The sequence below is a fragment of the Tinamus guttatus genome, unplaced genomic scaffold, assembly GCF_059628265.1.
Source record: "Tinamus guttatus ecotype Peru unplaced genomic scaffold, ASM5962826v1 Tinamus_guttatus_pri_ptg000927l, whole genome shotgun sequence".
Taxonomy (NCBI): Eukaryota; Metazoa; Chordata; class Aves; order Tinamiformes; family Tinamidae; genus Tinamus; species Tinamus guttatus.
The window spans coordinates 146533-159941 of record NW_028289461.1 but is presented as its reverse complement, the minus strand read 5'-3'; the positions used below and the strand labels follow the sequence as shown (position 1 = coordinate 159941).

Below are 13409 nucleotides of genomic sequence, written 5' to 3'. Positions count from 1 at the left end.
TAAGATCTCCTCGAGCCAAAGCAGTCCCAGCTCTCCGAGCCTCTCCTTGCATTTCAGGTTTTCTTTCCCATCTTCAGGACCCTTTCCTAGGCTTGTGCTGGTGGCACCATGTCTGTCCCACAGCGGAGAGCCCAGAGCAGGACACAGCGCTCCAAGGGATCCAGGGATCGTCTCCTTGACCTGCTGCAGCCAAGGATGAGCTCCTGCCCATGCTCTTCTCCACCTGATGTTAGAGGAAAGGCAACAGTGGGAGTCTGTCCTGAGCTTTCAGCTTTTCGTGCCATTGGTTTTGTTCTCAGGCCAAATAAGACCAAAATGAGGAGGTTTGGATTTTCTTGCTTGTGAAAACGTTGCCTTCAAGAAGGGTCACATTATTAAATAAGGAGAAAATGTGTCAGTTCACCCTTGTGCTGTCCACAGCGAGTCATTTCTCCACAATTGTCACTTACTTTATTCCTGAGACTAAATTAGGACCTCCATTTCAAACACCTGTAGCTTTTTCTTAGTCGCTATAGTAACCTATATTTTATTTCCCAACCAAGCCTAAGCAACATACGTGATAATTTAAGACTGACTTTGGTGTTTCACCAGTGACTCCAGCTGCCGTTGGTCCTTTCAAATGGGCAGGATTTTGCCTTTTCCTTTTGGATTCCTGGCTCTGAGATGTTCCCTTTCCTGCTCTTCAGTACTGGCGCTTCTTATATGTCTCCTTCCATTCCCACTGTGTATCACTTCTTCTGTCGCTTAGGCATGAAGAAGCCTCTCTGTCCTCCCTCAGGCTCTTGATACCTTTTTTTTTCTCTACACTTGCTGCTTAGACCAGGACTTTCCTTTTCAAATAAGTAAGTTACTTCTGTGTAAATATACTTTGCCTTAGGTGTGAAAGCACTTTTCTAGAGCAGTTCCATACTGCTGGGTATGGTACGTGAGCATGTGCAGTGCATCATTTGAAAAGGGTGGTAAATAGATTCAAAAAGAAAATAAAAATATAAGAAACCCCAGCAAAATGCCATGTGACAGTTATCTGAGATGTATAGACAATGTCCGGGGTGTCTGCAGAAAATATGTCCCACGAAACGCATGCCAGTTTTCTGGGATGTTTTTTGAAAGACCTTTTGAAAAATGGGATTGATGCCCAGTTTCCTGCTGGAATTAAATGAAGCCAAGGTGAAGGTGTAGGCATCATGTGTGAGAGTGCACGCGAGGGTTTGTGTGTGTTGGTGTGCACAGAACACTTGTGCTTCAAACAACGCACTGATTGCCCAGTCACAAATAGCCATGCAGGAGAAAATGAGCATTTTCAGAGGCTTAATTAGATGCTTTCATCTTCTGTTTTAGGATTTGATTAAGTATTCCTCTTATGTCATATGTAAATATTGGCAGTTTGTGCCATGGAGCGCCCGCTGATCCATTTGCAGTAACCTGCTTTTTTCTTTGCATGGGAAATCAATACAAAGCTTAATTCAGCCTGGAGAGATATTTATTACAATAAATTCCTGCAGGTATCTGAAATGGTCACTTTATACTGTTGAGTGGAAACACTATTCTGTTAAGAGTAGTCTTAGCCCCTAAAACATAGGAAGGGCCAGTGTCTCTGCCGAAGAAACGTTGATATTGGGCAAATAGCACAAATAACATTTTCTGTAACGTTTCTGTTGGTGAGGAGCTGCATCACACGTAGGTGGTTTGTGTCCTACTGCAGCCTGGTGCCTCGGCCTTGGAGCTCTTAATGCCATTACTGCCCTTTCCAGGCAAACTTTCATTTGGGGTAAATCTGCTTTGCACCAAGATGCCTTGTTAATGCTAGTGTAGAAAAGGAGAAAACCAGGGTGCAGCAGTTTATAAACAAGAAAAATCTATCCCCTTGTCCTTGCGTTGAGTCTGTTGAGGTCACCGCTGCTCGTGTTGGGCGGCTCCTGCATGCGTCTCCTGGCTGGAGGGGTTTCACCCGTGGGTCAGCGCTGCCACAGGCAGAGCTCGTGGGTTGTTGGAGCTGATGCCTGGCTTCATCAGAGGTGTTGCAGGTGCTCTGAGGCAGGACGGTGCTGCTCCAGCAAATAATCAGGAATATTGTCTTTCACCCATTCCGTCCCGGTGCCCAAACCAAACGTGGGGTGATTGCAGGTGCAGACCTTCTATTCTGACTCCCAGCCAAGAAAGGCTCTTTCTTACATTAATGTTTTGGCTTGGAAGTTTAGTTGGTTGGCTTCTCAGTGCTTGTTTATGCTTATGAATTCATTGTATTTGTGTCTAATTTTCTTTTTTTTTTTCCTGTGGATATGCACAAAACCAAGCAAAAATCTGTTAGAATATGTAAACAAACATGGGAGATGATACAAAGTACTTTGAGTTTGTTTCCGGAAAATGTAAGGTTGCCTAGACATAACTGTAAAAAAATGAATGCAAGAATATGATTAAACTGTCCTGGGGACATACGTTCTAGTTTGAGCGTGGTTTAATAGTGATTTTACTTCAGAGATGACTGTTTCTGTTTAAAGTAGCTTATTGAGTATATTGACTGTTTTAGAATCTCAGCTAATACCTTTTCTTCTTCTTTTCCGTTTTACAGACGACTTTGACATTCTCTCATGCAAGTGGTCTCCGAGTAATCTTTGAGGAGAATTTCTATGTAGCTCTTTTACTGTCAAGAGTGCTGCAAAAATGATTACTTCAGATTTGCCAGTACTACAGTGAGTACACATTTATTTATATATTTGAATTTTGCAGCTTTTAAAAGGCAGAAGTCTGTGGAAAGATGGTCATATGGCTAAGGCAAGAGCTTGAGGGAAGTGTAGTTCAGTGTGATTGTTGCAGGCTTTCCGTGTGGTATCATAGGCTCAAAATCTGTGTAAGAATTAAACACTTCTAAAAATTGTGTTTTGTTATACGGTGATTTAGCTTTGCTGTATCTTTTTTTCCAAATCTTTACTCCTCTTATGCTTCTGAATTTGGTAAGATTTCAAAAATGTGCATCGATTTTAATCATTATTGACCATATTCATGTATCCCTGATGCATGCTTTTTCTTATGATGAACTGCACTTGTGCAAAAAATCCCTTCAGCTTCTGCAGTTGAAGGCAGCTATTGGTGTCAGTGTGTTTTGATTTCGTTGGCAAATACAGCTAGCTTACACAATTGGGTACATCACTGGAGCTAGATGTAGTCAATTACGGAGACAACCCAGTGCAAGTCTGTAATGAGAGGTGCTAGACACCAGCCAAGTAGGATGAAGAAAGGAATTTTAGAAACGGGAACAAAATAGAACTTTATTTGTCATTACTTAATGCTAAGTTGTTTGCTGGGAATGATCATATGAAAATGGAAATAATCAGAGTGTTTAAAAAATCATCAGTTTAAAATTTGAGCTGTGTTCCAAAGCTAAGTTTTTAAGCTCCCTTATTTAATGAATTGAATGTTTGAGCAATTGTATTTTTTTTGTCTGACTTTAATAATATGCACTGCTTTAACTTTTATTTTTTGAAATGGTTTTAAAAGATATGAAAAATGGCAGTTTTCATTTTGGGTGAGTGCCTAGTTAAAAAGAAGGCTGATCCGGCTGGATAGCACTGAGAAGGGAAGCGTTAGCGTGGAGGATGTTGCGGGTGAACTTTGAGGGTAATCTTAGAATGACTTTTCTTATTTAATATTTTTATGGATGTGCCATGATCCTGAAGTAAGAGAGTGGTGGTGAAATGCGCCCAGGACGAAAAGATGGAGAACACTGTCAACGTACTGGTGGAAAAGGGGTGCTCCCATTCCCAGTTGAAACTGTTGGATGTAATAGCATAGATTTTACGGTTAAAAAATGTAAAACTGTTCTGTATCCCTGGCGCTCACCAGCTGGAAAACCTGAGCGACATTAAAGATTGGCATGTTGCTTGGTCAGAAGGTGACTGTGAGCCACCAGCATTAGGGAACTGCAAAACCCAAAAGGCAGCACACTTGTTCTGTATTCCCAATGGAGCTGGGGCTGCTGGTGAGATACTCTCCTTCCCTGGAGATCTTCCCAACCTGCCTGGATGCCGCCCCGTGCTCTGGATGTCCCTGCTGGAGCAGGGGGTTGGACTGGATCATCTCTAGAGGTCCCTGCCAACCTCAACCATTCTGGATTCTGTGATATAGTTTTGATTGCTCATAAACAACACGAGAGGTTTCTTTTTCTTACCAAAAAAAAAAAAATCAGTACAATTTGCATATGAAGATTTGAGGACTCTCCTGAGCACACAAACACTGTCTAGTGTTAACAAGGTATTCAGAGAAAGTGGTAACAGCTAATTCAGCAGATCTCAAGCAGACAAAAAGGAATCTGGCTAAGGATGAGAAAATCTGAAGCAATATTCAGTTTGGGATATATTAGCTTCACCCGTTCAGATCTGAAAAGCCACAATGCACAGAGAGAAAGGCAAGGTTTTCTTTCTAGCCCTTAAATAAGCAGCTTTAATAAGGATTATTGTAATCTTCTACCATTCGTGTGGCCTATATCCACTTTCATACCCTTTTAAAATCTTGTAGGTTATCCCCTTTAAACAAGGGGTCCTAAAGTCAGTTTGATATATTACTGTACTTCACTTGGGCCCATGTCAAATATTCCTTCACAAACTCTTCTCTGTGTTGAGGGAAACTGAGAGGAGTTCAGAAAAAGAAACTCCTTCTGAATTTGCAGAAGTGGCTTCTGAATGCAGTGAAGGTAGGATTTAAATTCTTTGTATTTCAAATGTAGCAAAAAAAAAAAAAAAAAAACCCCACCCCAACAACAACAAAAAACAGCAACAACAAAAAACCCCTCTCTGGCTCATTTGACCTAGGTAACCGAGTCTTCTCTCGGTGGGATGACTCATTTGCTGCAAGGCATGTTCCTCTTCAGGTTTTGAAGATCCATGAAAGCTGATTCATCCATGATTCATGAGCCTGTGCATTTAGCCATTTCTCTTTGTGAATGTGTTTTTTCAGAAGGCTGAGTCTGGTGGTAGGGATTGCTGAATTTATCACAGCTAGAACCTGAAGCCACCTCCGTGACCCTGGTAAACGTTCGGATAAGTATTTAGTAAAGCTGATAAATGGATGTAGGTTTATGCTATGATGTTTTTCAGGAGGGTAGCAAGAGATTTATAGTGAAGGCTTTATGTAATAGTAGGAGGAAGGCAAACTTACTTCCACTGATTGATTTCAGAGATGCGCAATTTACTTTGTCAGTGGCAACATGTTCTTCAGAAGCCTGATACAGCAGAGAGCTGTCCAGTAATCTGCAGTCTCTCCATTGCCGCAAGGCTTTTCTCAAGGGCTACTTACTGTAATTCAGAGCAGAATTTGGAATTTCCAAGATGAATCCAAGTTTTCTGGATGCCTTAGCCACCACAGCAACCAAAAAGCAGAGTAAAATAGTGCTCCTGCAGGGAGGTAGCACTTGTCTGCTTTACTCTGTCCACTCCAGTCTTCTGGGTGTCCTCACACTCTGCCAAATTCTCTTGTCTCTGCTATGTCAAGGGTGTCTTAGAGAGGAAGGGTTTAGCCTTCAGCACCACCGCTCTCCTCCTATCTCTTGAGTGAGATAGGTCTTAGGCCCATATTGCTCTGCATCCCAGAAGCTTTGGGAAGGATAAATGGTAAATTGTGGCTAGGCCAAAGCTTTTCCCTCAGGTGACTAGTCACACACATAAAATAGGCACAGGGTAATTCTGGGCTATTAAGATGTGGATGACTGCCACTAGATAAATTATTTCCTAGCAGTTCCTTAAGATGTGTGGGGAATGAGGGAGATGGATGCTGGCCAGAACCTCACTAAGTGTTAAAAACCTCACAGAACTGAGAGTGGCCGAGAGATGCTTTACTCGTCCTCTGAATTCAGAAAGGAGGAAAAGGGGGCCTGTTTGTGCTCCCAACCAAAGGAGTGCAAGGCCATTTTGTGCAGTAGGCCCGTGTGTGAGCCCCTTTTTGGGGACTTGCAAAGAATTATCCGAGTGTCCAAGTGCTGTGGTAACAGTAAAGTAGTCCAAGACTGTAGGTTGTTCTGAATCATATCAACCCTTCCCAGATAATGTGAGCATTGAAGGGAACACTTTCTTTTGTGCTTTCCCCTTTCGTTTGCTCCTTGGAGGTGCTCCTTTCAGACTGAGATTCTTTGCAGGAAGAAATCTTCCTGCCTCACACACTCCCTGGGTGAGATTAATCCGGTCTAATTTTAGGCACTTACACCTACATTGCTTGTCTAGATAACCTTGCCATCGATGGAGAGAAAAGGACATTTATAGAGCATGAGCTGTCTGACCTATTTTGGGCACCGACCTTAGGACGGGGTATGTTGTGCCTTGGTATTTTCTAAAATTGAGGTGAGATGAATCTATCTCACTTTAGTGCTGATGTACTGAGCCTCTCCAGAAAGGCTTCCAGCAAAGCACTGAGATTTTGCCAGGAAAGATGCTAGCGAAGCAGGGATGTGATGCTGAGGTAACGCTCTGCTTACCACCCAGGGAAGGCTCTCAATGATTCAGCTGTCCCTTCGGAATTCAGTTTTCCAAAGCTACTGAAATATCCGGAACCGACTATGCCGGTTGTGCTAGAGCCAGACACAGGCTGCAATCAGATCAAGCTGTCTGGGAGCGGGATGCAAGCAGGATCACTGAACACTTTGATTAATTTATTTGTATAGCTGCTGCATTGCCAGGGAGATGTCTGAGCCGTTTGCCTGCAGGATTACTGAATCTGGTTTTAATAGAGGAAAATCTTTGCCTTGACAATGGTAGGTGTATGTGCAGCGATTCCCCCAGAACAGGCAGCTTGCCTAGGCTGCAACATGCCCTACAGTTGGATCTGCAGAGATCAGGGAGAAATGCAGTTTCCCTGCAGAGAGCATGGCTTTAATTTCCCCGGCAGCAACAGAAAGCAGCAAACATTTTCATGTGGGATTTTTCATTTCTGTCTTCAAAAGTTATAGGGGAAAAAAAGGCCGTCATTTGTGAGCCGGGATGTGTTTTTTGTCAAATGGAGCTGCAGGATGAAGGCCCGTCTCAGAACACAGGCCAGACGGGGCCGTTGCCCCCCGGCCGCCTTTCCGGCTGCGTTTGCTGCTTCGCTTTTTCCCAATGTGGTCCTATTTAATCACATTTTTCTTAACTATGTGTGGAGTTGTTTGGAGTTTTCTTTTGGTTTGCCTTTGGGATGTTTTTTAAACAAATGACATTTTTTCAAATTCATAATTCAACATGGAAATGTCCAAATTTGTTGTTTAATAGAACGGAGAAGTTCTTTGCTTTTAATTTTATATCAGTGGAGCTACACTGAAAATATTCTGCAGAAATGCTGTTTTACAAGCACATAGTTTGGGAACTCAAATAGCTTTGTCTACTGTTTATTTTTAATAAGGGCCTGTGGTTTTGGGGGGTATGTGGAGTATTTTGAGCTGGTCCATTGAAATTGTTCTCAGAAAAGCAAATTCATTTATGTTTTGTTCTATTTTTTTTTTTGTGCCCTTTGTAAGTCTGAGTGTGAAAACTGGAAAAGGTTGGAAAATAGTGACTTAAGATACTAGAAATTCATTAGTTATTTTTTTTTTCTCGTGAGAGCCACCTCCAAGATGACAGCAATGCCAATGGGGCATTGCTGTACCAGCACATTCACGATTTCAGTGTAACGCTGTTTGGATCTTTCTGCATTACTAAATAGTTTTCTTGGTGGTACACCAGATCTGTGAAGTAGCTCTGATTTATAAACCAAATGCCAAATTTAAAATTAGACACGCTGGAAGGTCCAAACAGTGCTTATCTTTGGTGCACTGAACCTTCTCAGGCTTGAAGAGCCTGGGTAACAGAATGGAATAGCAATATTTTTTCTTCCCCTTCCCTCTGTACAGATTTTACAGCAATTTAACTCCATTCACTTCAAGGTAATTAATTTAGATTTAAAGAACTCTCTGGTTAGACTAGACTCATCTTCAGGTAATCCTGAATGCTAATTTTGCTTTTATTTCATGTACAGAGATCTCACACAAACGGAAATAAATCACACTGGTGACAGGGATAGTTTTGCTTGTGGGTCCTTTCTGGGCCAAACCTGATCACCAGCAGATCCCTGACAAGTTGAGTGCCCTGAGGCAGCGGGCCTGGCTGAAGGCAGAGCAGTGCCCGTGGATCCGGATTGGAGGGAAAAAAGATAAATTTGGGGGTAACAGATTTTCCCTCTTTAGCATGGTCTCATTCTAAACCAGGACAAAATGCTCTTGTGGGCTTCTGTGCTGATAGTCCTTCAGTGATGCCAAGGGTTTTTCACTGCCCAGGTGAAGAATCATACATGTGTGAAGATCAAAGTGAGTTTTCTGGTTTGTGCCTTGTGGCCGGTGTTAATGCTCTCTGTGTGAATAGCTGTGCCAGAGCATTTCACAAAAGCACAATTTAACCGAGCGGGAACCTGCAGAATTATTGTAACGTGGCAGCTCGATCAGGCTCCTGTTTGCCTTAGCCTGACCTCGAAGACAAATGCAGCTCAAAAGTAGTTAATAAAATTGGTACCAGTGAATACATGTTGTGGGATGGATATTTTGAGAATGTGCTGTTTAATATAGCCAGTTTTTCAAGTGTAACTTGGTTTCAAAATAAACTGTTAATTTAAATAACTTACAGTCTATAAAATGCAATTTGAACCCATAAAAAGGTAAGGCTTTTTGCCAGGACTAGCAATGCTTAGTTCCTTAGTTTGCAGAATAAATGTGGCAAGCCTTTTAATGCTGACTTATATTTCTTTTTTCTGGCTTAGGACTAAATATTTCATCAGTCCGTTATAGATTACTTGTTAATTTCAAATCATTTTAATTTATCTAGTATTTTTCCCCCCTAGGGATTCTACAAATGAAACTACTGCACATTCAGATGCTGGCAGTGAGCTTGAAGAAACAGAAGTCAAAGGAAAAAGAAAAAGGGGCCGTCCTGGCAGGCCTCCAGTATGTGTAATTTAGTTTTGTTTTGTTATGCATCTATTTAAAATTGACTGCAAACTGTTTTTCATCTAATCATCTTGTGGTCACATAAATAGGCTTTTAATGAGTCCTGTGTCAAACTTTATGAAGACTTTAAATATGAAATACTTATCAGAATGATATACAAACAGTGCTTGGAGTGATTAAAAAGGGACATAAAAATGAGCTCCTAATAGCTTTTTTTTTTCTTCCACTAGTTACTTATGTGTACATTGCAATTCTGTTATTACTGTCATATTACAGCATTCTTCCTGATGTGAGAGTAATCTCAGTAAGCATGACCAGTTTCTGTTTTGAACATTTTAATGGGTTCTTAAAGTGTCAAATGACATTTGAGACATCCTTTTAGTAAATAATAATCTGCTAATGTGAACGGAAGAGTTGTAGCATAGCATTAACTTTATGCCTTGGAAGATCCAATAACACATTTTAAAAACTGAAGTAACTGATATGTGCCGTGTCCTGCGTGTGGATGAGGAGCTTCAGTTTTTCACCCGATGTAGCCCAGTAGTTAATCCATGGTTTTGATACCTGCTGTATAAGACTTGCTAACAGAATGCCTTTCTTCTTCTGAGAAATGCTCTTTGACCATTGCCAGACCATGACTGGGAACATACAGAAGCATTTCTCCATGGCACATAGTATTAGGGAAGTTTTCTCTTATTTTATTTATTTTATATGCTAGCCAATGTATAGGCAAATACAGAAGTTGTGTTGTGTGTGATCATCGTTTTTACTTCTGAGGTTCTCAGTGGGAAGTTCTGTTTGCTGCTAATTCCTCTGATTCTCCTCCTGGTCTTTGCGTACAGGTACACTGCTAGGATGAATGTCCACAGATACTGTGCACTACTGGATAGAGAGTTTTTTACCCTAAGAGGATCCATCCAGAGTCCAACTGCCTATGCCTGGGCTAGCGAGGCTGCTAGAGAGGACACAACCATGTGTATCTCAAGGGTGCTGCCTGCATCAGCAAACACCTCTGTAATGGTTTTCAACTTGCTTCACAGTTCTTGGACTTTAGGAGCTGATACTTTAGGTCCTGGGCTCTTCTGGGCAATTTTTCTTCCTTGTTTTTGAAAGTTTTTGAACAGTGTTTCTTATGATGATCTGTTTTCTACATCAGGTGGACACTTTTGATGACTTTATTTTAATAAGCAACATGTTAAGATGTTGAGACATTTTAAGAACAGGTCACCTGTTTACACAGCTTTTAAGCAAAAGACAAAATGACGAATGTCTTAAAAAGAGCTCACTAGTCTGTGAGTCTGAGATGAATGAATCTGTGAATTCTTGCAGATCTAATTGAAAGAGAGGATGGAACAACCTGATTGCTACCCCAGAAAGTTGTCAGAGTCTAGGAATTTCACTTACAAGTGCACTAGTTCAAATCTAATGTTCATTGGAAAGGAAAGACAAATGTCACCAAAGACATTGCTCATCCTTTATCTTAAGCTTATTAGTATCTCCCATGGGGCTGTTCCCTGAAGCACTTTACCAGTCCTGCTGTCAACTGTTCTGCAGGATCAATTGCTTATTTTGCTTAGCACAGCTCCAGGCTCATTAGGTGTATGTAAGTGTGAGGTGGTGAACATGGAGGGGAAACGGTCGTAGGTTCACACAAACTGATGGGCTGCGAGCTGACCGTTCATTACTGCTGAGGAGCAGGACTGTAGGGTTATGACAGGCAATTGCATGAAAACATCATCGTGCTGTTTAACAGGAGCCAAAAAATCAAATCCTGTGCTAGAATTGTGAGGGAAGGAATAGAGGGTAAAACAGATAATTTGTCCATTAAAAAATCCATAGCTTGCCAATGTTTTGAACATGTTGTATAAAACCAGATTTTCTTGCTCCTTCCACACTTACCCCAGAATTTCCAAAGCTTATGTAATAGCCCTGGAAGAATTTCAGACAAGAGCAGCAAAGATCATCATAGAGTCAAGGAGTCCCCCAGGCTGGGTTGGCCAGTCCCACCTCCTGCTCTGGGTCAGCTCTGGAGTCAGACCACATCCCTCAGGCCTTTGTCCAGGACAGAGGAGGTCTAACTTCTCAGCAACCTGTTCCACTACGCAGCTTTCTGGCTGGTGAAGTTTTGCCTTGTATTGAGTCGGAACCTCTCTTACTTCAGTTTGTATCTGCTCTCTCTTGTCCTCCCACCATGAGCTGCTGTAAAAAGCCCTGCAGGGAAAGCGTTCCCAGCCCTCTTACTCTGTCACTAGCCTTCTGCTGGATTTGCTCTATTTTATCAAAATATCTTGCATTGAAAGGGCCACAACTCCATTGTCCCTCCGTTGAGAAGGGCCCAGTATTCCAGGCACACTCTGATAGTTGCTAAGTAGAAAGCGGTGACTTTCCTGGTTGTTCCTGTTCATACGGCCCAAGGTGTCAGTGGGCCTTCCTTGCTGCCTTGACACGTTGCTTTTTCATATGCAGCTTGCTGTCTGCCAAGTCCCTGAGGTCCTTTCCCCCAAAGCTCTTCACCAGCCTCCTGTTACAGGATGACCCAGCAGCTCAACCAGGAGCTCCACCAGCTCCCCACCATCTAGTTGTCAGCCAAACCACAGCTTCCCAGCTCGGGGCGGACAGCAGTGGAAGCCTGGCAAAAGTCAAGGTAAATAACATCCACTGCTCTCCCCTCATCCACAGATCCAGTCTTTTTGTTACAGTTTTCCAGGAGACTTGGCTAAATGTATTTATTTAGATCCACAGCCACATCCTTCTTCCTTACCTGATACTGCAGGAACGGAAAAGGATAAACAAGCAAAATAGCTTCTGCAAACAGTGCTTCTGCAAATAATGACTAAAACGTTATTCCATCTTTGCTCCCCCTGAGAAAGCATACAGATATCTTGGAGAGGCTAGGCATTTACCTTTGCAATATTTTTCCTTCCTATATAAGCCTTAGTGCCTTATTATGTAAGGCATTATTTGTAACATTGAAAATCACAGGCTTGTTAGAGGTGTTGGTGAACTGTCGTGGTACTTCCCCTACTCCTCCACATCCCCATCCACCTTTCCCATGGGTGATGGATTACCTGTTTCCCGCAGGAGGTGCTGCTCCTGCATTGCTCCCCTCCTGAGCCATCTGCTAACATTCCTCTGTTTCCTGGTACTAGCTACCGGGAGGCACCTTTCCTCTCAGCTATGAGAGAGATTAACATATTTAGTAAAATTAGTAGCTGTTCTTCCCTACTGGTATTTAGCTTCAGTGTTTTTTCATTTATTTTAAAGACCTAAAAAAAGGTATGCCCAAAGGCTTGCTTCTCCCTAGGGAGGAAAGTTTGCGGAGCTGCGTTTGTACAGCTAACGCACAGCGTAGTCTGTCAAAGACTTGTAGTTATGGATTCATTTTAAATAGGGTTTCTACTGTAGTGCTTAGATTGGCCCTGGCCCTTTATCAGTAAGGTAGGCTGCTGCACGGGGTTGTTTTCCAGGCTTTCTGAACACCCCAGAGAGGACTGTCTGGGCCACCAGCAATGTTGTACAGCACTGATGTGTTAAACACCAAAGATATTCCTCCTTGAAGGTGCTGAACTTTCATAAGGAGACGATCTTATCTTATGAAGAAAGACTGAGAGAGCTGGGCCTGTTTAGCCTGGAGAAGAGAAGGCTGAGAGGAGATTTGATCAACATGTGCAAGTACCTGAGGGGAGGATGTAGGGAGGATGGAGCCAAACTCTTCTCACTGGTGGCCAGTGACAGGACAAGCGGTAACAGGTGTAAGTTGAACCCCAGGCAGTTCCACCTCATTGTGAGGAAGAACTTCTTTCTTGTGAGGGTGCCAGAGCCCTGGCACAGGCTGCCCAGAGAGGCTGTGGAGGCTCCTTCTCTGGAGATCTCCAACCCACCTGGATGCCACCCTGTGCCCCTGCTCTGGGTGTCCCTGCTGGAGCAGGGGGTTGGGCTGGATGATCTCTAGAGGTCCCATTCCAACCTCAACCATTCTGGGATTCTGTGATCCTTGCTTGAAAATTTGCCACTTGTAGCAAATACATTTTCAGTTCATAGAGAACTTCTAATATTTTGGGTGGAACTCCCCGTTCTGAAGAAGCTATTTTCCAGGCCACCTCTCCTTTCCTTTAGAGATTCTTCTAATGAGTATTTGCCTGAACATAGTCTGGCCAGTTGACTTGAGAAGACATAAAGCATGTTGTCCCTCCAGAGTAACTCCCACATCTAGCTCAAATGTCCTGAGTTTGCAGACCCTTGCAGCAAATTCAGCATCATTTGCACTGTGCCCAGCTCAGGCTGTGCAGCAGCCCAGGTCCATCTCCAAAATGAGTCCCACAGAAAAGCACTCTGTGGAGCAGCTGCTCGGGATATGAACCTGCCTGGTCAGTGGAATCTATCGACGTGGGTGTTTGTGTGATGCTGTATGTGCGTATCCTCTCTGGATGTGCGTGTGGTGAACCCTGTGGCACGCTGACCCACGACAGTCTGCCTG

At 42.8% G+C, this 13409-nt stretch overlaps 1 protein-coding gene across 2 annotated transcripts in view; it reads left to right on the top strand.

The window, feature by feature from the left end:
- Positions 1–13409, top strand: part of STAG1 (STAG1 cohesin complex component) — a 126778-nt gene that overhangs the window by 26739 nt on the left and 86630 nt on the right. Inside the window, exons 2-3 of one of the 2 annotated variants that reach the window (XM_088538107.1) lie at positions 2570–2690; positions 8827–8929. In XM_088538107.1, the coding sequence (XP_088394233.1) occupies positions 2662–2690; positions 8827–8929 (132 nt within the window). In that variant the 5' untranslated portion in view covers positions 2570–2661. Of the gene's footprint in view, positions 1–2265; positions 2691–8826; positions 8930–13409 lie in introns of those variants that run through there. The other variant, XM_088538105.1, reaches the window with a different exon arrangement.